The following is a 24,974-nucleotide window of genomic DNA, read 5'->3' as shown; positions in this document are numbered from 1 at the left end:
TACCGGGATTTGACCGCTGCTGACGGGGCTGGGACTGCGAGACCCAGGGTGCTCAGCTCTCTACCACCATAGCGCACCTGGTATCTCTTCCCGCCCCCAACTCCCTCTTATAGGTACTCCTACTCCCGCGCACGTGGGACGCGCGCGGGACTCAGCCCGGGCAAAGGGCGGGCCGTTTGAGGCCGTTCGAGAACGGTAGAGACCGGGACTGGGCCACCCCCTTTGCTTCTGTCACTGTTCCTGACTCTTCCGCCTCGCTTTGATAACGAACTATGGCGACCAGAGAAACCAGGAGTAAGAGCACGCGGGCTGCTGGAGCAGCAAAAGGTACTCTAGACAATTACTTTGCCAAAGCAGGGTCCCTTTTGATTGATGAAATAACGCTACTGGAAAGGCGCATATCACAAGAAATTGAATGGGTTCGGAGATCTTCTATAGGGCCCATAGCGCTTGCAAAGACCCCGGAGAACAGACTTAATCATGTCGTCTTAGAGAATGGTGAAAATTTGACGGGTGGGATGTTAGCTCTATCTAATTTAAATAATTCAACCATGTCCCACACTGACATTGAAATGAGTGCTATGGATGATCTTAGCCTCTTATCCCTACTGTTATCACATATTCAAGTACCGCAGCCCCCTCCCTTTCCCATTAATATTATACCTAATACAGATGCGATTACTGATATCACGGACTGCCCCACGCAGGGGGAAAGGGAAGGTGCTATACCAAAAGGGAAAAGAGGGGTACAGAACAATCGAGGGCGCAAAGCGAAAATCCCCAAAATTAATGATACTGCAGAGGGTAGCAAATTAGGTCAAAGCAAAAAGGGGCCCACTCTCACAGAAAAAATGTTACCTCCTATTATTGTCTCACCGTTATTGCAGACACCAAGTGTGGCAATCCTACCACCGTCTGTAACCCTAGAAGCGCACGATTCAATTCTAGTTAGGATGGAAGTACTCCTTAAGACACTTCTAAGCCCTTTAGCCACACGCCTATCAAAGATCGAAGGCAGGCTAGCCGCCATAGAACAAACATCCTCACAACTTGCAGAGGCCAACAAGTTAAACAATACTATAGCGAAAGGTGGAATCGAGCCTAGAAGCAAGAAGGTCACATCTAAGCCCCCTATTAAGGACTTTGTGACAGCTATAGAAAAAGCACAAATACCTACTCCTCCAGCAAATATTGGCACTACTTCAGCTGCCGATCATGTTCCGCAAACTTTATCCTTGTCAGTACAAACTCCCTCTGCTCAGGGGACTGATGGTAATCCAAGGCTCAACCGCTCACCTAGAGAGGTCGCTGCTAAACAAGATGTCTATGCCGCCTCAAAAAGAAATAGGCCTGTGATCCTGCCGCCAGAGGCCTGCCCTCATACAGTCATTTTGGCCAGTGTTCCTGAGCTAAAGCCGGATTCGAAAGAATCGGCATTCGCTCTCAAGAACAAGGTCATCAGTTGGCTCTCCATAAACAGACCCCTACCCCATGGAATTATCAGTGCGGTGCTCACGGTTAGGAGAATCCCATGGTTGGGCCACATAGATAAATCGATTGACGGTGATTGTGTTATAGTCAATTTCAGAGATCCTAGGACAGTCTCCCATATCTGTAGTTGGCGACACCGTGATCAGGGAACAGCGATCCAATCACTACCCCTTTTCTTCTTCTTCCCACCAGTGCACAACCCATATGAGGAAGAGGGCTGGCATACTATTCCGAGGAGAGGGAGAGGTTGGGTTGGTAGAGCTAGGAGCGACTCCCATTACCCCAGACAATATCAGCCACACCAGCCTGACCACTTTTTGACATCCAACAGATATAGTTGTCTGGATATGGTGGACTGACTTAACCAGGGTAAGAGAGGGGAGATGGGTGATTTCAAGGGTATCCACACAAGGAAACATCGCTCTCCCGACTACAAGTTGTGTTAGTCGTTTGGAGATAAATTACTGTGGTGAGGTAGATAACAAGATTACGGGAACCCTCTTAAATAATACGGGTCCTCCACCTAACCTAGAAGATTCTAGAACTGAGGTATGGGAACAATCCTCTAGTGTGTTATCGCAGGTTAGTAGAAGGGCTATGCTGACATCTAATGTATCAACTTCGCACCCTAGATCATCCTCCCTTAACATACTGTCCTGAAATGTGGCTGATCTGGGGAATAAATTGAACTGTCCTGACTGGAGTTTATTCATTGAGGGCAAGGACATATGCCTATTTCAGGAAACTTGGTCCAGAGAAGCAGTATCTCGAACTGGCTTTGCTGCTTTCTCGACCCCGGCGAAATGGGGAGGGAAGGGGCGTCCTTCGGGAGGCCTTGCAACTTGAGTGGCGGTTGACCTGGGATGCAGGGCCTCTCTTATTCCCTCAGTTTCCAATGACATCCTCGGGGTCTTGCTGGAGTGGCCAAATGAGAATAGGCTGATCGTGGTAAACATTTACTCTAGACCAGTAAACATCACTACAGAGTCAGACACCATTGACCAACTCTCGCCTTTTTTAAATGACATCCCACAGGGTATACCATTTTTTGTGGGCGGCGATTTTAACTGCCATTTTGAGCCCCTTCCAGGCTTACTGGATGGACTATCTCAGGAGGAGGATGCGGTTTGGCTGGTACCTCCTTCGGTAGCCCCTCCACCTAGAGCCTGGACACCACTAGCCCTCCAAATTACAGCCCTTACCTTGAGGTGGGGCATTCGGGCATGTAATGGACGTATGGGCTCAGATATTCCACCAAAATGTACTTACCATAGAGAGGGTAGGGAGTCCAGATTGGACTACATCATGGTTCATCTCTCCATGTGGCCGAATATCACTGATTTCCAGGTAATATTACGGGAAGACAGCGATCACAACGCCTTACAACTGGTATATGCGGTTCGTGATCTGGAGGACAGAGGGGGTAAATTAGATGACGTTGCCCCAGGGCTGACACTGACAAATAACAGACGGCGAGTGAGGTGGGAGAAGTTGGCTTCTAATTCGGAGAAGGTTGGTGAACTTTACTCCCGGCTTATACCGACTCTTGAAAAAGTGTGCATGATAATGGAACTCCCCACGCCCCAGGATACACACAAGGAGCTAGGGAGGGCACACGAGAACCTCATTGAGTCTGTGGCTGAGGTTCTTTTTACCTCAATAAAGAGGCGGCATTATGATCGACCCAACTGGTACAACCAGGCTTGCCGGAAGGCAAAACGGGACCTTCTGACATCCATTAAGGACGGCGCAGACAGGCCGGTCGTCCAGGCATTAAGAAGGGATTATAAGCATCTGACCTCTAATGCCAAAAGCGAATGAGAGCATGAAAAATGGGAAAATCTTGCAAGAACACTAGCCATTAGGGATTCCCGTAAATTTTGGTGCATTGTTAGCACGGGGTCCGAGGAGCTAGCGTCGGCAATTGAACCTAACATCTCGGCTAAGACATGGCAGGACCACTTCCACTCACTATATAGAGAGGGGTTGGCCTAACGGCTAAGGCGCTCAACCTCGTACCTGGGGATCTGGGTTCGAGTCTCGGTAACGACGCCAAAAACCCCCTGTGATTCTGGGCAAATCACTTAATCTCCCCGTGCCTAAAAAAAAAAAAAAAAATGAAAGTGTGTCCTCATGTAACGTAACTGGTGCTATGTAAAGCGCTCTGATAACTGATTCGGTTCGGTTCTAGTTCGCGCTATATAAAACTCTGCAAAAAATTTTTAAAAATAAATAAATAAGGCCCCCGACGCCGCTACTGACGACACCCCACTGAACATCGACATAGTAACCGAGGGTGAACCTTTCACAGAGACGGAAGTCCGTGCAGCCATCACAGGACTGGCAACAGGCAAAGCGCCCGGACTGGATGGTCTGCCGGGCGACCTATTCAAGCACGAGCCCGACGTATGGGCACCCTATTTGGTTGTGATATTTAATACTGTCCTTGGAGGCATGGAGGTTCCTAGTACTTGGCTGGGCGCAGAGATTGTTCCCATATTTAAAAAGGGGTCACCTCTGCTCCCAGCCAACTACAGGCCTATTAGCCTCATAGATGTTTCCCAGAAGCTTTTTGGCAGGCTGGTATTAGATCGCCTCCAAAATTGGATAGAGGAAAATCCATTCTTACAGCTAGATTCATGAAAGGAAATTGCCCTCACAAAGGGCCAGATTCTGAGAATCTGGCCCTTTGCGACTGCAATTTTTGCATTTGGGATTCATCATCCCAAATGCAAAATTCGCTATTAAAGAATTCGCACATTTGCGAGGAAATGCATTTAAGGAATCTTTATTTGAGATTCCTTAAATGCAATTCATTAACCATTTCTACATTGCGAATTCGCAATTTTTGGTCGCTATTTACCACGAAGTCTGACTTCGTGGTAAATAGCGAAAAAATAGAAAAAAGCACTTTAGTGCATTTTTCTCAATTGCATGTTACGCACACACATGTCCTTTGGACATGTGTGTGCGCAACACCTGTGTAAATTTACATTTCAGGGGTGCTACAGGGTGTCCTTTGGACACCCTGGCACCCTTGAAATCGCAATCTTATTTGCGATTAGCTAATTGCTAATCTCAAATAAGGAATAACTCCCCATTCATTCCTATGGTCCTTAGGCCCATAGGAATGAATGGGGAGTTATTCCTTATTTGCGATTAGCAATTAGCTAATCGCAAATAAGGAATCAGTGGGAATCGCAATAAATATTGCGATTCCTACATGAATTCCGTTTTGCGAGTCTGTAATAGCGATTCCTTATGAATCGCTATTATAGACTCGCAAAACGGGTCTTTCATGAATCTAGCTGTTAGTCCTTATCAGGTGGGATTTAGAAGAGGGGTTTCCACTATGGATCAGATATTCCGCCTGAACCTCCTTTTTTGGAAGACTGCGGTATTCGAGGGCGGCAGCATGTACATGGTTTTCGTGGACTTGCGAGCCGCCTTCGACTTAGTACCCAGAGACAGACTCTGGACTGTACTGTCTGAGTTGGGCATTCCAGGGGACAGCCTGACCATCCTGATAAGGCTGCACCAGGGACATTTTGCACGAGTCAGGTGTGGTAGAAACGGGCACTCTCCGACAGGTTCTCCGTTGACAGGGGGGTGAGACAGGGCTGTGTGCTTGCACCGACCCTGTTCTGCCTCTTTGTCAACGGGGTAATTGATCACCTGACCAGGATCAATGACATCGATGCCCCCAAGTTGAACGGCAGCAGGGTGCCTGCAATCATGTTTGCGGATGACACCCTGCTGCTGTCCAAATCTCCAATGGGAATACAAAGAGTCCTGAACGGGTTTTCAGCGTTTTGTGCGGAGCAGGGGCTTGAGATCAATGCGTTAAAAACCAAATTCATAATTCTCAACACCCCCCCCCCTTCAACACGTCCCAATCCCACTATTGGCTCAACAAGATTAGAGAGGGTTTTTACCTTCGAATACCTGGGGGTAACTATTAATCACGATTTGACGTGGGACACGCATCGGGCAAAGGCCCACATGAAATTGGTCCAACTAACCGGAGGTATTTCCAGGATGATAAGCAGATCATTGTACAAACCTTTTAGCGCTGCCCTCGAAATTTACAAAACGCAGGCCAGGGGGGCAGTTTTATATGGGGGTAAACTGTGGGGTCATTATCCTAATCATAAACTACAAATTATTGATAACAATTTTATTAGGCAGATGGCGGCTCTACCCGCAAGTACCCCTCTCCTCCCACTGAGACTTGACCTAGGTGTGAGACCCATTGAGGAGGAACTGGGATTAAGACCAATCACTTTCTGGCGCCGTATTTGGAGCACGCCAGAACTTACGAGCTATAGGAGTGAGCTTCAAGAGATTCTCTGTCTACCTAAATCAAGAAAAATCCCATGGTTAAATTACATCAAACTAACCTGTGAGAATTTAGGTAGACCAGAATTATGGCTAGACCCAGTTAATACATGTACTAGGATCTCACGTAAACTTCTAGTGAGAGACTTTCATGAGATGAAGCTCTCTGCCACAATGGGAAAAACTCGGATGGGGTCCTTGTCAGAATTGTTTTTTAAGTTTAAAGAAGTGTACTTACTCGAACGTGTGCTAGACCACATTTCCCTAGTCCTTACAAGGAAAATCTTTTTACAATGGCGATATGGCACACTTCCTACAAGGGCTTTCACAAAACACTGGGCCCAGTTCTCATCGAGAGAGCACTGCCCGTCATGCATACACTATCGGGAAGATGATCTTCACATTATATTTTTCTGCAAGGCCTATCGAAGACCCAGGAAATACTGGCTTGTCCCCCTCCTAAAACAATTGGGCTTTACCCGTTACCTCCCAGCTTATAGGATTCTAAAAACGGACCTTTCACCTATTATTGTATTTGGGGTGGCAAAATTTTTAACTGCGATGTGGCACATCCGTAATCGTTTTTTAAAATTGGATCAAGAGCCGGCATAAATGTAATGTTCTGATTTTATGAAACTGTAATATCTAGCGAATGGCGTTTATATCATTTTTAAATGTTGCTTAATTATGTCTGGATACTCTTGTTATTTTAAAATGAACATGTACTGTTTATCTTTTATGATCTAAAATTGATCGAAATAAAGATTGAAAATGAAAAAAAAAACTAGACGAGCTGAGGAACACTGGTGTATACCCACCACACTCAACGACTGCATCCCACCAGAATGGTTTGAGATTGTCTGTTAACCTCCAACTTGCTGATCACAAAATAAGACAATACTCTTCCGGAAGCAGCAGAGATGGAGCGAACACTTGTAATGAGTCAACGGATTCTATGCAGTGGTTTGTGACTCAATCATTAGCAGGGATATTGAGCCTGACAAATCTTGTCTCTCTGTTTTCACCTCCCCTTCTGTGGGCACCTACCTATGCCCTGAATGCTACTGCTTACACCGATTACCACACCCACTGAGGGGAGGATTTAGGGTCGAGAGGAAATGGGAAGGCAACCATTAGAACGGATCCTCCAAGAAGTGGGTGATGTAATTTTCCCCTATTGCAATTGTTACAAGTCGGGATGTGTCATTACATTACTTGCTTGGTTTATGTTTAGGGCACCATTTACAAAATTTAAGTTTTTCCATCCGTTTCCAACCAGACAATATTACCAGGGCTTTCCTGTCCAAATATGCCCTTAGAAAATTGCAGGCCTGCACTAATTGCCATGAGCAGCATGAGCCTGTTAATTACCACACAACGTGTGATCCTGATTTGTGTGCAAACTCCAAATTTCTCACAAATCGGGGTTTCCTCCCAGCTCGTAATGAGACCCATGAGTCCAGGAAACTTACTATCACTGCAGGAATTATCATTTGATGCACAACCCAACCCTCAAATCAAAGAGAGGCCTCTGTAGGATAAGTGGCCGTCCTCAAACTCCCTCCTTGGTTTGTATCACGAAAAATCTTTCTCCATCTCTTTCGGGAGTGAATTTTGCAGAAATCAGTTTTCACATCTACCTGCAACAGGCACTTAAGCCAACAAATGCCGTGTACACGCTGTTGTGGATGAATGTTAGTGGCTTTGGAGGCTAACGGTACATTTCTAAAATACTTGTTTGATTCGGATTAAGATACGAATGTTTCGGACAAAAAGTAAGTATAACAACAGATAAAATGAGGAAAAAAATATGATTTATTGGTCTAATATAAATGTAGATACATTCTCAATATTAATACAATTTTAACTACGTAAAATTAACCTATCCAATTGGATTTAATCCATGTATACGTATAGAACATATGCAAGTCTGACATGATACATACATATAGGCATACTCAAAGTCAGAGAGCTCAAGCAGCTCGATGGCATAAACGGATAGTTCATGCAGATTGCCAGGAAGGGGTCAGAGTTTATAATTGAAGTGGAACGCTACAAAGACTAGAATGAAAAGCGAAAAAAACTAGGAGGGGATAAATCGCCTACGTCTATAGTGCTGCTGTTAGCCACGGGCGGACGAGGTACCACAGGAAGCTGCATTTGTGATACCTCACAATAAATACCTAAAGAATGTGATGGGAGATGCCAGGACTTGGAAACCAATCATCGCCAGTAGACGTCACGTCACCAAACCACGCAGAGAGGAGCCCTAGAGTTCAGAGCAGTGCTTATATTCTGCAGGTGGGGCACAATGGCACTCACTTTTGGGGACCGGCACTTATGATTCCTTATCATATTATGACCCAGAACAAGAGAGGGGGAAACAACACACAGCAAAGGCGGAGGAAGAGAAAGACAACACCATCGTGACAAAGGGGGGAAGCCGGAACCTACAAGAGTGAGATGCAGAGGCAGGGAGTGTCTGGTGGTGGAAGAAAGAGGCAGGAAATGGAAGCAGGGGTAAGCAGCCTAGATATTCGGCACCCGACCTTCGATTGCTGCGGCCACGGGCGTCTGAGCAAAACTTTGGTACCCAGCACCTATTCCTTTACACATGGAATGGCGGCACTTTAGTCGAGACTGTTAAGTTCCGAAGCCCCCCTCGCTTGCATAAGAGCAGCCCCGACTATACACAGCTTACTCTGCACAAGATGCTTTCCTAGCGCAATGCCTTAACTTTGTCTAAGCATTTACAAATATTCAAATACTTAGGGAACTGGGTGGTGTAATTTCAAACTGCACACCCAAATGACTGCTTTGAATCAGAAGTGTAGGCAGCAAGGGAGGTAGATGGTATTAAGTCGGAAATACGGCGATGCACCTCTGCGACCTGAAGTAACCCGTACCACCGGGAAGAGCGGCACTTCCTGCAGTAAAGCGTTAATATATAAATATGGGGGAATGATTTTCCGGGTACTGTTAGGGCATACGGACCAGGAAACACACGCAGAATGATTCAAATCCGAAAAACAACGTTTCTTGAGGAACTTAATCCTTCATAAATACATGAGCAGTAACGCAGAATAATGTGCACTAAGAGGTCACTTGGCATGGCACTTTTATGGACGCTGGCTGAACTTACATAACGTTTGAGATATTGTGATTTTAGTACTGCGATCTTCTACTTACCGGAGTCGACAGGTCGGGGTCGGTCTCGCTCGCGCATGTAGTAGATAAAATCCAGGCAGTTTTCGTTCTCCAGGGTCCCACTCGCGCACAGGTTCCCCAGCAGCTGGAGCGCTTTCTGGCAGATCTCATCCTTTCTGTCTCCAGGCATTTCCCACCAGCATCCTTCTGAACGGAAGAAGGAGCTCTCTGCCTGCTCCACGCCACCCGATCAGGCGCGCTCCCTCCCTGCTGCCAGCACCCCTCTAGCAGCCCCCACCATAATCCAGCGAAGGCGCAGCCCAGCGGCGGGGGGTCTGCATGTCACTGGCGGTGACCTGCCTCTGGAAGCAGCGCGAGGGGGGTGGGGGTGGATGCCACTGGTTGCTTCAGCCCGGAGTCATCCGGGAGGCTCGGTGCGGCGGGGCCAGCAGCGCTCGCAGGGCTCCGCTCTTCTTCCCAGCCGGCCAGAGGAGCGATCAGCGCAGCTCTGATGGCATCTCCTGGGCGAGGCGGCTGCCTGGGGATTCTCCCGAGCCAGCCTCCCCGCTTCCGAAGGCTCGGCTAATTACTGTCAGTCTGTGCCGCTCAGCCTGCCCGTCCCCTCCTCCAGTGCAACCCCGGGAGAGCTTCCTGCCTCGCAGAAACTTTCATTGGTGCGCAGCTGACAAGTCGCTTCAACACGCCCTAATTTGCTCGTTTTTGAGAGTGCATCTCTTATTGATGGCTACACGCGCGAGGAAGGAAGACGATTGTTTGAGGATGTAAATCCCTAAAAACAGAAACCTGCCCATAAGATGGATTAGTATTTCCAGCGGAGAGGGCAGATACATCGAGGGAAGATAGAATGATTGTAATGCACATGAAACAGGGCATTTCCGAATTAATACACTAATGCTTAAATCCACGGAACAGTCTACAGGCAGTGTTTAAAACAGACATCTGAATGGGTAATAGAGGGCTCGACCTATTTTGAAGAACTGAAGTACAATATCTGGCAGCAATTTACATAAGCTCGCATCGCATGTTCACTTTTTACAGTGCAGGTTTCTATGTGGTGTTTCGTTTTTCTGCAGTGGACAGTGCTTTTTTTCAGTATTGGCTTATCGGATATGGTAAATTAATCAATTGGATTCGGACTTTTACATTTATGGCAGTCACATTTGCAGCTAACAATATCAGCGTTGTTCTGCATGTTGCTAAATAAATACATGTATGTATACTGAGAATTCTGCAAGGGCTAGGCCAATGTAAAGTTTCGTACAACTCTTGTTGGTTAAACATGCGGTTAGGTTTAGATAGAAATTCAGTATTTGGTCCAACGTTTCCACTCTAATTATTCCGACAAAAGACTACTATTTGCATCAGGGACTTTAACCCAATGACCAACATCTAGGAACATACAAAATGTATCATGGAGACATAATTTCTGGATTGCTAGAACCGGCATCCTTGGCTTGGTTCTCCCTTTAACTTTTTCGCCTTCAATCCTTCTGTTTGGCTGACTTTGTTTTTGTTAGCTTTATGATTCTGTACACTTTATCACCATTAACCAGTGCTAGAAAGTTTTTTCTCTCACATTAAAATATGGCACAATTGACTTGCACTCAATTGGCACATGTAATTTACTTGCAAATCTGTAGTAAAGTGGTACTGCCTGTAAATGTAATGCCACTATTGAGCCACAGCACTCATTGTGCCACCCACTTAAGTAGCCCTTCAAATATGCCTCAGGTCTGCCATTTCAGCTTGTACGTGTAGTTTTAAACTGATATTTCGACTTGGCAAAATAAACCTTTTGCCAGCCTAAACCTTTCTTTTTAATACTTATAAGTCACCTCTAGGATAGACCCTGAAAAGCCCGGAGGGCAGTGTGCAGTATTTTCAAAAAGTAGGACATGTAGTTTTACATGTCCTGGTAGTGAAAACCTCAGTTTTTCATTACTGCAAGGCCTACCCCTCCAATAGGGTAATATTGAAGTTACCTTCTCACATGTAATAAGCTGTAACTTCCATTTGGGGACATATGGATAAATCAAGTTTTGTGTCTAAAGAATTGTAATTGAAAGCCCTCTTTAATGGTAAAATCAGATTTTAAATCATTATTCTGAAAATGCCACTTTTAGAAAGTTGCAAAAAGAACAACTGATGGATGGAATACTGAACAAATCAAAAATTCGCCCCAGTCACATATCAGGGTTAAATCCATTGTCTATTTGCTCACCATGCCACACCAGTTTGGTTCCAGCCATGTACAAATAACTTTTTGACCCTGCTCCCCATGGAAACAATCCAGCCCAAACTGCCAGGCCAGTTCCTCCCTGGACCGTAAACAAGCATCTTGGGGCCGGTTTAGGGGTGTCACCCCATTTCGGCTAGGCAAGCTTGAATCTACTTTCCATTGTCTTTGACCTTACACATTTTAGAGGTTGTCTGGGGTCTCGTGGCCTGTTCTTGTTTTGGTGGTTCCCTTTCTATTTTTCGAGTCTTTTGCGGTTGGCCTGAGCTTGTGAATTTGTCCCGGTCTAGCCGACCAGATTGCCACAGTTGGCACTTTTTGCTTTATTGTGCTTTATTCACTGTAACCTTTAAAATTGAACATCTCTGGTCCTACTGATTGGATATTTGGTCTTGATTTATCAATTAAAATTTGCTCTATTTTTTTACATTGGTGCAGGATTTATTTTGTATTTTCACTTTATTTTTGTTTGAAGACCTGCATACATATTTTACACATTGCCTCCAAGTTAAACATAACAGCTTTGTGCCAAGCTATCAGAGAATTGAGCCCAGGTTAATTTGGGGTTTGCATGTTCCTCTTCCAGAAAAGGATTGTGGTTCCTGCTTGAGTAGAGCTTCATCCCTCCTTCAACCGGTAACTCAATTTCTTCCATGAATTAACTCTCATTCTTGGTTACTCCAGATAATCCGGGATGCTACTGGATCAGCAAGTCTCATCATATTGTATGTTTCAACTGCATTCAATATGGTCTTTCATTCCATCCTGCTGGATCGATTGACCTCAATGAGAGTCTGCACAGTGGCAAAGTGAGCAAGGGACTCATGTCTGAGCATACCCTGCCAACTTATGGCGAACAACGAAAAACCTCAGGAAATGATGGACGGAGCATTGACAATACAAGCACTCACCCCCAGTCAAGTGATCTGGGTTTAATCCATCACCATTCTTTAGCCCACTCTACCACCCCAGTTCAGACATGGCCATATGCAAATCAGTCTGACCCTGTGCCTCATGGGAACAGTCCAGAAACCGGTCCCCGGAAGCTTGTTTCCTTCCCAGTATAAGAATTGGCTTGGTAGTTTGGTTTGCCCTGTTCCCATCATGCACTGGGACAGGAACAGACTAATTTGCATATAGCCAGGTTCTGAGCTGGGATGGTGCAGTGAGCTAAAAAACGGTGATGGATTAAAACCATGATCTATTGACTTGGTAAGAGTATTCTGCATCATTCAGAAACTCTGTCCATCACCACCCCCCTTTTCCAAAATCGGTTTTATCCACACTATGTGTGGGAGGGTATACTCAGACGTGAGTCCCTTGCTCATTGCACCATCAGGATTCAAACAAGCCGGGCCGAAGAAGGCTGTGATGCCAGAAACTGGTCCCCGGAAGCTTGTTTCCTTCCCAGTATAAGAATTGGCTTGGTAGTTTGGTTTGCCCTGTTCCCATCATGCACTGGGACAGGAACAGACTAATTTGCATATAGCCAGGTTCTTAGCTGGGATGGTGCAGTGAGCTAAAAACGGTGATGGATTAAAACCATGATCTATTGACTTGGTAAGAGTATTCTGCATCATTCATAAACTCTGTCCATCACCATCCCCCTTTTCCAAAATCGGTTTTATCCACACTATGTGTGGGAGGGTATACTCAGACGTGAGTCCCTTGCTCATTGCACCATCAGGATTCAAGCAAGCCGGGCCGAAGAAGGCTGTGATGCCAGAAACCGGTCCCCGGAAGCTTGTTTCCTTCCCAGTATAAGAATTGGCTTGGTAGTTTGGTTTGCCCTGTTCCCATCATGCACTGGGACAGGAACAGACTAATTTGCATATAGCCAGGTTCTGAGCTGGGATGGTGCAGTGAGCTAAAAAACGGTGATGGATTAAAACCATGATCTATTGACTTGGTAAGAGTATTCTGCATGATTCAGAAACTCTGTCCATCACCACCCCCCTTTTCCAAAATTGTTTTATCCACACTATGTGTGGGAGGGTATACTCAGACGTGAGTCCCTTGCTCATTGCACCATCAGGATTCAAGCAAGCCGGGCCGAAGAAGGCTGTGATGCCAGAAACCGGTCCCCGGAAGCTTGTTTCCTTCCCAGTATAAGAATTGGCTTGGTAGTTTGGTTTGCCCTGTTCCCATCATGCACTGGGACAGGAACAGACTAATTTGCATATAGCCAGGTTCTGAGCTGGGATGGTGCAGTGAGCTAAAAAACGGTGATGGATTAAAACCATGATCTATTGACTTGGTAAGAGTATTCTGCATCATTCAGAAACTCTGTCCATCACCACCCCCCTTTTCCAAAATCGGTTTTATCCACACTATGTGTGGGAGGGTATACTCAGACGTGAGTCCCTTGCTCATTGCACCATCAGGATTCAAGCAAGCCGGGCCGAAGAAGGCTGTGATGCCAGAAACCGGTCCCCGGAAGCTTGTTTCCTTCCCAGTATAAGAATTGGCTTGGTAGTTTGGTTTGCCCTGTTCCCATCATGCACTGGGACAGGAACAGACTAATTTGCATATAGCCAGGTTCTGAGCTGGGATGGTGCAGTGAGCTAAAAAACGGTGATGGATTAAAACCATGATCTATTGACTTGGTAAGAGTATTCTGCATCATTCAGAAACTCTGTCCATCACCACCCCCCTTTTCCAAAATCTGAAGACGGCTGCAATGCCAGAAACCGCTCCTAGGAAGCTTGTTTCCGGTCCAGGGAAGGCATGGCTTGGCAGTTCGGGCTGGACTGTTCCCATGAGGCACAGGGTCAGACTGATTTGCAAATGGCCATGTCAGAACTGGGTTGGCCGAGTGGGTTAAAGAACGGTGATGGATTAAACCCAGATCAGTTGACTGGGGGTGAGTGCTTGTGTCGTCAACGCTCCGTCCAACACCCCCTTTGGTTTTGCATAAGTCTCTCTCTGTCATGAAGCCCACTCTGTTTCTGTTATATGGTGGTGCTTCTTGTTTTTTTAGGTTTCGCCTGGCGATCCGCTGCGCAGCAGCGTTCGGGCAGGCGAAATCTAATGTTAGAACAGTATGGGGGACTTGAACCCGCCCCTTCTTCCATTGGCTAGCTCCATAAAATGGAGGCTAGCCATTGGAAGACATCATTGTCAATCACTTTTTCCCGGTCAGAACGCAAATCGTGGGCGTTTCTGACTCTTTTTTAAGTCCCGCCCCTTGTTGCCGTGTGTCCTGGGCCGCGCTGTGATTGGCTGCCGACCCGGGACACCCCCGTGACGTCATTCCTCGGGCCGCACTGTGATTGGCTGCCGGTGTTCTAACGAGCATCGTACCCTCATCGAGCGCTGTACCCCCTACGTCACCCTACGTCACAGGGGGTGCAGCGATTCTAACACCAAGCTATCGGCCGTCGTTCCCCCATCGAGCTTTGTACCCCCTACATCACAGGGGAGGAGTTGTTCATTGTTCAGTGTAGCTTCTGGGAGACGGTCGCTGTGTTTATCGTCGCCCGCCATTATTTTCTAAAAGTGGAATTACGCGAGAAATTCTTTCAAATTGTTGGAAATAATTTCTGTAACATGTTATTTGCATGTTTAAAGGAATTTTTTTTTCACATATTGTTTTAATCGTTCATTTTAATTATCTGAATTTTGGCAAAGTACGTCACGGGGGAGGAGTTGTTCATAGTATGTTGTAGCTTGTGGGAGGTGGTCGCTGTGCTTAACCACGCCTGCCATTAGTTTCTAAAAGTGGAATTACGCGAGCAATTATTTAAAATTGATGGAAATAATTTTGGTAACATGTTCTTTGCATGTTTAAAGGAAGGTATTTTTCACATATTGTTGTAATCGTTCTTTTTAATTCTGTAAAGTTGGACAAACATGTTTTTTTCGAAATTGATTTTTTAATGGATAATTTATAATATTATATTTATCTTTTAATTTCTTATGCAATATATAATACATGTTATAATATATCATGATATAATAATTATGAAGAATTAATTATTTTTATTAATAGTAATTAATTCTTAATATTATAATATTTATGATTTATAATTTTGTTTCAAGAGGGAGCTTATATCGGCCAATTGTAGTTTGCCTGTGTGGGTTTACTAGGCTTTGTCTGGCGTTGATGGGGAGCAGGTAGTATTTGTGCTCCCTGTGCTTTTGTATACCCCTTTGGTGAAAAGGGATATTAAACAGTCCTGATCTATGTTTTTATTGTGCGTTTGCTAGGGTTTGGCTGCCGTTAATTGTGAGCAGCTAGTATTTCTGCTTACTGTGGTTTTCTGTAACCCCTAAGTCAAAAAGGAGTTTATACAGACCTGTTCTTGGTTTTTAGTGTGTGTTCACTAGGGATCGGCTGGCGTTCATTGTCAGCAGCTAGTATTTCTGCTCACCATGGTTTTTTGTACCCCCCTAAGTCATAAAGGGAGCTTAAATACAGGCCTGTTCTAGGTTTTTAGTGTGCGTGAACTAGGGTTGGGCTGGCTTGGATTGGGGAGCAGGTATTATTTCTGCTCACCGTGCTTTTGTGTACCCCCTAAGTCATAAAGGGAGCCTATACAGGCATTTTCTACTTTGCCCGTGTGCGTGGACTACGGTTTGGCTGGTGTTGATGGCGAGCGGGTAGTATTTATGCTCACGTGGTTATTGTGTACCTTCTAAGTCATAAAGGGAGCTTATACAGGCCTTTTCTACTTTGCCAGTGTGCGTGGACTAGAGTTTGGCTGGTGGTGATGGCGAGCGGGTAGTATTTATGCTCATCGTGGTTATTGTGTACCCCCTAAGTCATAAAAGGAGCTTATACAGACCTTTTCTACTTTGCCAGTGTGCGTGGACTAGGGTTTGGCTGGTGTTGATGGCGAGCGGGTAGTATTTATGCTCACCGTGGTTATTGTGTACCCCCTAAGTCATAAAGGGAGCTTATACAGGCCTTTTCTACTTTGCCAGTGTGCGTGGACTAGGGTTTGGCTGGTGTTGATGGCGAGCGGGTAGTATTTATGCTCACCGTGGTTATTGTGTACCCCTAAGTCATAAAGGGAGCTTATACAGGCTTTTTCTACTGTGCCCGTGAGCATGGACTAGGGTTTGGCTGGTGTTGATGGCGAGCGGGTAGTATTTATGCTCACCGTGGTTATTGTGTACCCCCTAAGCCATAAAGGGAGCTTTACAGGCCTGTTCTAGGTTTTTAGTGTGCATGGACTAGGGTTGGGCTGGCGTGGATTGAGGAGCAGGTAGTATTTATGCTCACCGTGGTTATTGTGTACCCCCTAAGTCATAAAGGGAGCTTATACAGGCCTTTTCTACTTTGCCAGTGTGCGTGGACTACGGTTGGGCTGGCGTGGATTGAGGAGCAGGTAGTATTTATGCTCACCGTGGTTATTGTGTACCCCCTAAGTCATAAAGGGAGGTTATACAGGCCTTTTCTACTTTGCCAGTGTGCGTGGACTAGGGTTTAGCTGGTGTTGATGGGGAGCGGGTAGTATTTATGCTCACCGTTGTGTTTGTGTACCCCCTAAGTCATAAAGGGAGCTTATACAGGCCTGTTCTAGGTTTTTAGTGTGCGTGGACTAGGGTTGGGCTGGCGTGGATTGAGGAGCTGGTAGTATTTATGCTCACTGTGGTTTTGTGTACCCCCTAAGTCATAAAGGGAGCTTATACAGGCCTTTTCTACTTTGCCAGTGTGCGTGGACAAGGGTGTGGCTGGTGTTGATGGCGAGCGGGTAGTATTTATGCTCACCGGGGTTATTGTGTACCCCCTAAGTCATAAAGGGAGCTTATACAAGCCTGTTCTAGGTTTTTAGTGTGCGTGGACTAGGGTTGGGCTGGCGTGGATTGAGGAGCTGGTAGTATTTATGCCCACCGTGGTTATTGTGTACCCCCTAAGTCATAAAGGGAGCTTATACAGGCCTGTTCTAGGTTTTTAGTGTGCGTGGACTAGGGTTGGGCTGGCGTGGATTGAGGAGCTGGTAGTATTTATTCTCACCGTGGTTATTGTGTACCCCCTAAGTCATAAAGAGAGCTTATACAGGCCTTTTCTACTTTGCCAGTGTGCGTGGACTAGGGTTTGGCTGGTGTTGATGGCGAACGGGTAGTATTTATGCTCACCGTGGTTATTGTGTACCCCCTAAGTCATAAAGGGAGCTTATACAGGCCTGTTCTAGGTTTTTAGTGTGCGTGGACTAGGGTTGGGCTGGCGTGGATTGAGGAGCAGGTAGTATTTATTCTCACCGTGCTTATTGTGTACCCCCTAAGTCATAAAGGGAGCTTATACAGGCCTTTTCTACTTTGCCAGTGTGCGTGGACTATGGTTTGGCTGGTGTTGATGGCGAGCGGTTAGTATTTATGCTCACCGTGGTTATTGTGTACCCCCTAAGGCATAAAGGGAGCTTATACAGGCCTGTTCTAGGTTTTTAGTGTGCGTGGACTAGGGTTGGGCTGGCGTGGATTGAGGAGCAGGTAGTATTTATGCTCACCGTGGTTATTGTGTACCCCCTAAGTCATAAAGGGAGCTTATACAGGCCTTTTCTACTTTGCCAGTGTGCGTGGACTAGGGTTTGGCTGGTCTTGATGGCGAGCTGGTAGTATTTATGCTCACCGTGGTTATTGTGTACCCCCTAAGTCATAAAGGGAGCTTATACAGGCCTGTTCTAGGTTTTTAGTGTGCGTGGACTAGGGTTGGGCTGGCGTGGATTGTGGAGCTGGTAGTATTTATGCTCACCGTAGTTTTGTGTACCCCCTAAGTCATAAAGGGAGCTTATACAGGCCTTTTCTACTTTGCCCGTGTGCGTGGACTAGGGTGTGGCTGGTGTTGATGGCGAGCGGGTAGTATTTATGCTCACCGTGGTTATTGTGTACCCCCTAAGTCATAAAGGGAGCTTATACAGGCCTGTTCTAGGTTTTTGGTGTGCGTGGACTAGGGTTGGGCTGGCGTGGATTGAGGAGCTGGTAGTATTTATGTCCACCGTGGTTATTGTGTACCCCCTAAGTCATAAAGAGAGCTTATACAGGCCTTTTCTACTTTGCCAGTGTGCGTGGACTAGGGTTTGGCTGGTGTTGATGGCGAACGGGTAGTATTTATGCTCACCGTGGTTATTGTGTACCGCCTAAGTCATAGAGGGAGCTTTTACAGGCCTGTTCTAGGTTTTTAGTGTGCGTGGACTAGGGTTGGGCTGGCGTGGATTGAGGAGCAGGTAGTATTTATTCTCACCGTGCTTATTGTGTACCCCCTAAGTCATAAAGGGAGCTTATACAGGCCTTTTCTACTTTGCCAGTGTGCGTGGACTAGGGTTTGGCTGGTGTTGATGGCGAGCGGGTAGTATTTATGCTCACCGTGGTTATTGTGTACCCCCTAAGTCATAAAGGGAGCTTATACAGGCCTGTTCTAGGTTTTTAGTGTGCGTGGACTAGGGTTGGGCTGGCGTGGATTGAGGAGCAGGTAGTATTTATGCTCACCGTGGTTATTGTGTACCCCCTAAGTCATAAAGGGAGCTTATACAGGCCTTTTCTACTTTGCCAGTGTGCGTGGACTAGGGTTTGGCTGGTCTTGATGGCGAGCGGGTAGTATTTATGCTCACCGTGGTTATTGTGTACCCCCTAAGTCATAAAGGGAGCTTATACAGGCCTGTTCTTGGTTTTTATTGTGCGTGGACTATGGTTGGGCTGGCGTGGATTGTGGAGCTGGTAGTATTTATGCTCACCGTAGTTTTGTGTACCCCCTAAGTCATAAAGGGAGCTTATACAGGCCTTTTCTACTTTGCCCGTGTGCGTGGACTAGGGTGTGGCTGGTGTTGATGGTGAGCGGGTAGTATTTATGCTCACCGTGGTTATTGTGTACCCCCTAAGTCATAAAGGGAGCTTATACAGGCCTGTTCTAGGTTTTTAGTGTGAGTGGACTAGGGTTGGCTGGCGTGGATTGAGGAGCTGGTAGTATTTATGCCCACCGTGGTTATTGTGTACCCCCTAAGTCATAAAGGGAGCTTATACAGGCCTTTTCTCCTTTGCCAGTGTGCGTGGACTAGGGTTTGGCTGGTGTTGATGGCGAGCGGGTAGTATTTATGCTCACCGTGGTTATTGTGTACCCCCTAAGTCATAAAGGGAGCTTATACAGGCCTGTTATAGGTTTTTAGTGTGCGTGGACTAGGGTTGGGCTGGCGTGGATTGAGGAGCTGGTAGTATTTATTCTCACTGTGGTTATTGTGTACCCCCTAAGTCTTAAAGAGAGCTTATACAGGCCTTTTCTACTTTGCCAGTGTGCGTGGACTAGGGTTTGGCTGGTGTTGATGGCGAACGGGTAGTATTTATGCTCACCGTGGTTATTGTGTACCCCCTAAGTCATAAAGGGAGCTTATACAGGCCTGTTCTAGGTTTTTAGTGTGCGTGGACTAGGGTTGGGCTGGCGTGGATTGAGGAGCAGGTAGTATTTATTCTCACCGTGCTTATTGTGTACCCCCTAAGTCATAAAGGGAGCTTATACAGGCCTTTTCTACTTTGCCAGTGTGCGTGGACTAGGGTTTGGCTGGTGTTGATGGCGAGCGGGTAGTATTTATGCTCACCGTGGTTATTGTGTACCCCCTAAGTCATAAAGGGAGCTTATACAGGCCTGTTCTAGGTTTTTAGTGTGCGTGGACTAGGGTTGGGCTGGCGTGGATTGAGGAGCAGGTAGTATTTATGCTCACCGTGGTTATTGTGTACCCCCTAAGTCATAAAGGGAGCTTATACAGGCCTTTTCTACTTTGCCAGTGTGCGTGGACTAGGGTTTGGCTGGTCTTGATGGCGAGCGGGTAGTATTTATGCTCACCGTGGTTATTGTGTACCCCCCTAAGTCATAAAGGGAGCTTATACAGGCCTGTTCTAGGTTTTTAGTGTGCGTGGACTCGGGTTGGGCTGGCGTGGATTGTGGAGCTGGTAGTATTTATGCTCACCGTAGTTTTGTGTACCCCCTAAGTCATAAAGGGAGCTTATACAGGCCTTTTCTACTTTGCCCGTGTGCGTGGACTAGGGTTTGGCTGGTGTTGATGGCGAGCGGGTAGTATTTATTCTCACCGTGGTTATTGTGTACCCCCTAAGTCATAAAGGGAGCTTATACAGGCCTGTTCTAGGTTTTTAGTGTGCGTGGACTAGGGTTGGGCTGGCGTGGATTGAGGAGCTGGTAGTATTTATGCTCACCGTGGTTTTGTGTACCCTCTAAGTCATAAAGGGAGCTTATACAGGCCTTTTCTACTTTGCCAGTGTGCGTGGACTAGGGTTTGGCTGGTGTTGATGGCGAGCGGGTAGTATTTATGCTCACCGTGGTTATTGTGTACCCCCTAAGTCATAAAGGGAGCTTATACAGGCCTGTTCTAGGTTTTTAGTGTGCGTGGACTAGGGTTGGGCTGGCGTGGATTGTGGAGCTGGTAGTATTTATGCTCACCGTAGTTTTGTGTACCCCCTAAGTCATAAAGGGAGCTTATACAGGCCTTTTCTACTTTGCCCGTGTGCGTGGACTAGGATGTGGCTGGTGTTGATGGCGAGCGGGTAGTATTTATGCTCACCGTGGTTATTGTGTACCCCCTAAGTCATAAAGGGAGCTTATACAGGCCTGTTCTAGGTTTTTAGTGTGCGTGGACTAGGGTTGGGCTGGCGTGGATTGAGGAGCTGGTAGTATTTATGTCCACCGTGGTTATTGTGTACCCCCTAAGTCATAAAGAGAGCTTATACAGGCCTTTTCTACTTTGCCAGTGTGCGTGGACTAGGGTTTGGCTGGTGTTGATGGCGAACGGGTAGTATTTATGCTCACCGTGGTTATTGTGTACCGCCTAAGTCATAGAGGGAGCTTTTACAGGCCTGTTCTAGGTTTTTAGTGTGCGTGGACTAGGGTTGGGCTGGCGTGGATTGAGGAGCAGGTAGTATTTATTCTCACCGTGCTTATTGTGTACCCCCTAAGTCATAAAGGGAGCTTATACAGGCCTTTTCTACTTTGCCAGTGTGCGTGGACTAGGGTTTGGCTGGTGTTGATGACGAGCGGGTAGTATTTATGCTCACCGTGGTTATTGTGTACCCCCTAAGTCATAAAGGGAGCTTATACAGGCCTGTTCTAGGTTTTTAGTGTGCGTGGACTAGGGTTGGGCTGGCGTGGATTGAGGAGCAGGTAGTATTTATGCTCACCGTGGTTATTGTGTACCCCCTAAGTCATAAAGGGAGCTTATACAGGCCTTTTCTACTTTGCCAGTGTGCGTGGACTAGGGTTTGGCTGGTCTTGATGGCGAGCGGGTAGTATTTATGCTCACCGTGGTTATTGTGTACCCCCTAAGTCATAAAGGGAGCTTATACAGGCCTGTTCTAGGTTTTTATTGTGCGTGGACTATGGTTGGGCTGGCGTGGATTGTGGAGCTGGTAGTATTTATGCTCACCGTAGTTTTGTGTACCCCCTAAGTCATAAAGGGAGCTTATACAGGCCTTTTCTACTTTGCCCGTGTGCGTGGACTAGGGTGTGGCTGGTGTTGATGGTGAGCGGGTAGTATTTATGCTCACCGTGGTTATTGTGTACCCCCTAAGTCATAAAGGGAGCTTATACAGGCCTGTTCTAGGTTTTTAGTGTGCGTGGACTAGGGTTGGCTGGCGTGGATTGAGGAGCTGGTAGTATTTATGCCCACCGTGGTTATTGTGTACCCCCTAAGTCATAAAGGGAGCTTATACAGGCCTTTTCTCCTTTGCCAGTGTGCGTGGACTAGGGTTTGGCTGGTGTTGATGGCGAGCGGGTAGTATTTATGCTCACCGTGGTTATTGTGTACCCCCTAAGTCATAAAGGGAGCTTATACAGGCCTGTTCTAGGTTTTTAGTGTGCGTGGACTAGGGTTGGGCTGGCGTGGATTGAGGAGCTGGTAGTATTTATTCTCACTGTGGTTATTGTGTACCCCCTAAGTCATAAAGAGAGCTTATACAGGCCTTTTCTACTTTGCCAGTGTGCGTGGACTAGGGTTTGGCTGGTGTTGATGGCGAACGGGTAGTATTTATGCTCACCGTGGTTATTGTGTACCCCCTAAGTCATAAAGGGAGCTTATACAGGCCTGTTCTAGGTTTTTAGTGTGCGTGGACTAGGGTTGGGCTGGCGTGGATTGAGGAGCAGGTAGTATTTATTCTCACCGTGCTTATTGTGTACCCCCTAAGTCATAAAGGGAGCTTATACAGGCCTTTTCTACTTTGCCAGTGTGCGTGGACTAGGGTTTGGCTGGTGTTGATGGCGAGCGGGTAGTATTTATGCTCACCGTGGTTATTGTGTACCCCCTAAGTCATAAAGGGAGCTTATACAGGCCTGTTCTAGGTTTTTAGTGTGCGTGGACTAGGGTTGGGCTGGCGTGGATTGAGGAGCAGGTAGTATTTATGCTCACCGTGGTTATTGTGTACCCCCTAAGTCATAAAGGGAGCTTATACAGGCCTTTTCTACTTTGCCAGTGTGCGTGGACTAGGGTTTGGCTGGTCTTGATGGCGAGCGGGTAGTATTTATGCTCACCGTGGTTATTGTGTACCCCCCTAAGTCATAAAGGGAGCTTATACAGGCCTGTTCTAGGTTTTTAGTGTGCGTGGACTCGGGTTGGGCTGGCGTGGATTGTGGAGCTGGTAGTATTTATGCTCACCGTAGTTTTGTGTACCCCCTAAGTCATAAAGGGAGCTTATACAGGCCTTTTCTACTTTGCCCGTGTGCGTGGACTAGGGTTTGGCTGGTGTTGATGGCGAGCGGGTAGTATTTATTCTCACCGTGGTTATTGTGTACCCCCTAAGTCATAAAGGGAGCTTATACAGGCCTGTTCTAGGTTTTTAGTGTGCGTGGACTAGGGTTGGGCTGGCGTGGATTGAGGAGCTGGTAGTATTTATGCTCACCGTGGTTTTGTGTACCCTCTAAGTCATAAAGGGAGCTTATACAGGCCTTTTCTACTTTGCCAGTGTGCGTGGACTAGGGTTTGGCTGGTGTTGATGGCGAGCGGGTAGTATTTATGCTTACCGTGGTTATTGTGTACCCCCTAAGTCATAAAGGGAGCTTATACAGGCCTTTTCTACTTTGCCAGTGTGCGTGGACTAGGTTGTCTGGTGTTGATGGCGAGCGGGTAGTATTTATGCTCACCGTGGTTATTGTGTACCCCCTAAGTCATAAAGGGAGCTTATACAGGCCTGTTCTAGGTTTTTAGTGTGCGTGGACTAGGGTTGGGCTGGCGTGGATTGAGGAGCTGGTAGTATTTATTCTCACCGTGGTTATTGTGTACCCCCTAAGTCATAAAGAGAGCTTATACAGGCCTTTTCTACTTTGCCAGTGTGCGTGGACTAGGGTTTGGCTGGTGTTGATGGCGAACGGGTAGTATTTATGCTCACCGTGGTTATTGTGTACCCCCTAAGTCATAAAGGGAGCTTATACAGGCCTGTTCTAGGTGTTTAGTGTGCGTGGACTAGGGTTGGGCTGGCGTGGATTGAGGAGCAGGTAGTATTTATTCTCACCGTGCTTATTGTGTACCCCCTAAGTCATAAAGGGAGCTTATACAGGCCTTTTCTACTTTGCCAGTGTGCGTGGACTAGGGTTTGGCTGGTGTTGATGGCGAGCGGTTAGTATTTATGCTCACCGTGGTTATTTTGTACCCCCTAAGGCATAAAGGGAGCTTATACAGGCCTGTTCTAGGTTTTTAGTGTGCGTGGACTAGGGTTGGGCTGGCGTGGATTGAGGAGCAGGTAGTATTTATGCTCACCGTGGTTATTGTGTACCACCTAAGTCATAAAGGGAGCTTATACAGGCCTTTTCTACTTTGCCAGTGTGCGTGGACTAGGGTTTGGCTGGTCTTGATGGCGAGCGGGTAGTATTTATGCTCACCGTGGTTATTGTGTACCCCCTAAGTCATAAAGGGAGCTTATACAGGCCTGTTCTAGGTTTTTAGTGTGCGTGGACTAGGGTTGGGCTGGCGTGGATTGTGGAGCTGGTAGTATTTATGCTCACCGTAGTTTTGTGTACCCCCTAAGTCATAAAGGGAGCTTATACAGGCCTTTTCTACTTTGCCCGTGTGCGTGGACTAGGGTGTGGCTGGTGTTGATGGCGAGCGGGTAGTATTTATGCTCACCGTGGTTATTGTGTACCCCCTAAGTCATAAAGGGAGCTTATACAGGCCTGTTCTAGGTTTTTAGTGTGCGTGGACTAGGGTTGGGCTGGCGTGGATTGAGGAGCTGGTAGTATTTATGTCCACCGTGGTTATTGTGTACCCCCTAAGTCATAAAGAGAGCTTATACAGGCCTTTTCTACTTTGCCAGTGTGCGTGGACTAGGGTTTGGCTGGTGTTGATGGCGAACGGGTAGTATTTATGCTCACCGTGGTTATTGTGTACCGCCTAAGTCATAGAGGGAGCTTTTACAGGCCTGTTCTAGGTTTTTAGTGTGCGTGGACTAGGGTTGGGCTGGCGTGGATTGAGGAGCAGGTAGTATTTATTCTCACCGTGCTTATTGTGTACCCCCTAAGTCATAAAGGGAGCTTATACAGGCCTTTTCTACTTTGCCAGTGTGCGTGGACTAGGGTTTGGCTGGTGTTGATGGCGAGCGGGTAGTATTTATGCTCACCGTGGTTATTGTGTACCCCCTAAGTCATAAAGGGAGCTTATACAGACCTCTTCTAGGTTTTTAGTGTGCGTGGACTCGGGTTGGGCTGGCGTGGATTGAGGAGCAGGTAGTATTTATGCTCACCGTGGTTATTGTGTACCCCCTAAGTTATAAAGGGAGCTTATACGGGCCTTTTCTACTTTGCCAGTGTGCGTGG

At 46.7% G+C, this 24,974-nt stretch overlaps 1 protein-coding gene across 2 annotated transcripts in view; it reads right to left on the bottom strand.

Moving 5' to 3' along the window:
• SYT9 (synaptotagmin 9) overlaps positions 1-9,577 on the bottom strand; it is a 1,008,207-nt gene extending 998,630 nt beyond the window's left edge. For both annotated transcript variants that reach the window (XM_078680878.1, XM_078680879.1), the window contains exon 1: positions 9,019-9,577. In XM_078680878.1, the coding sequence (XP_078537004.1) occupies positions 9,019-9,166 (148 nt within the window). In that variant the 5' untranslated portion in view covers positions 9,167-9,577. The remainder of the gene's footprint in view (positions 1-9,018) is intronic.
• Positions 9,578-24,974: the final 15,397 nt, after the last annotated feature.

This window comes from Lissotriton helveticus, chromosome 3_1 (genome assembly GCF_964261635.1).
Source record: "Lissotriton helveticus chromosome 3_1, aLisHel1.1, whole genome shotgun sequence".
NCBI lineage: Eukaryota > Metazoa > Chordata > Amphibia > Caudata > Salamandridae > Lissotriton > Lissotriton helveticus.
This window is presented reverse-complemented; position numbering and strand designations above follow the sequence as displayed.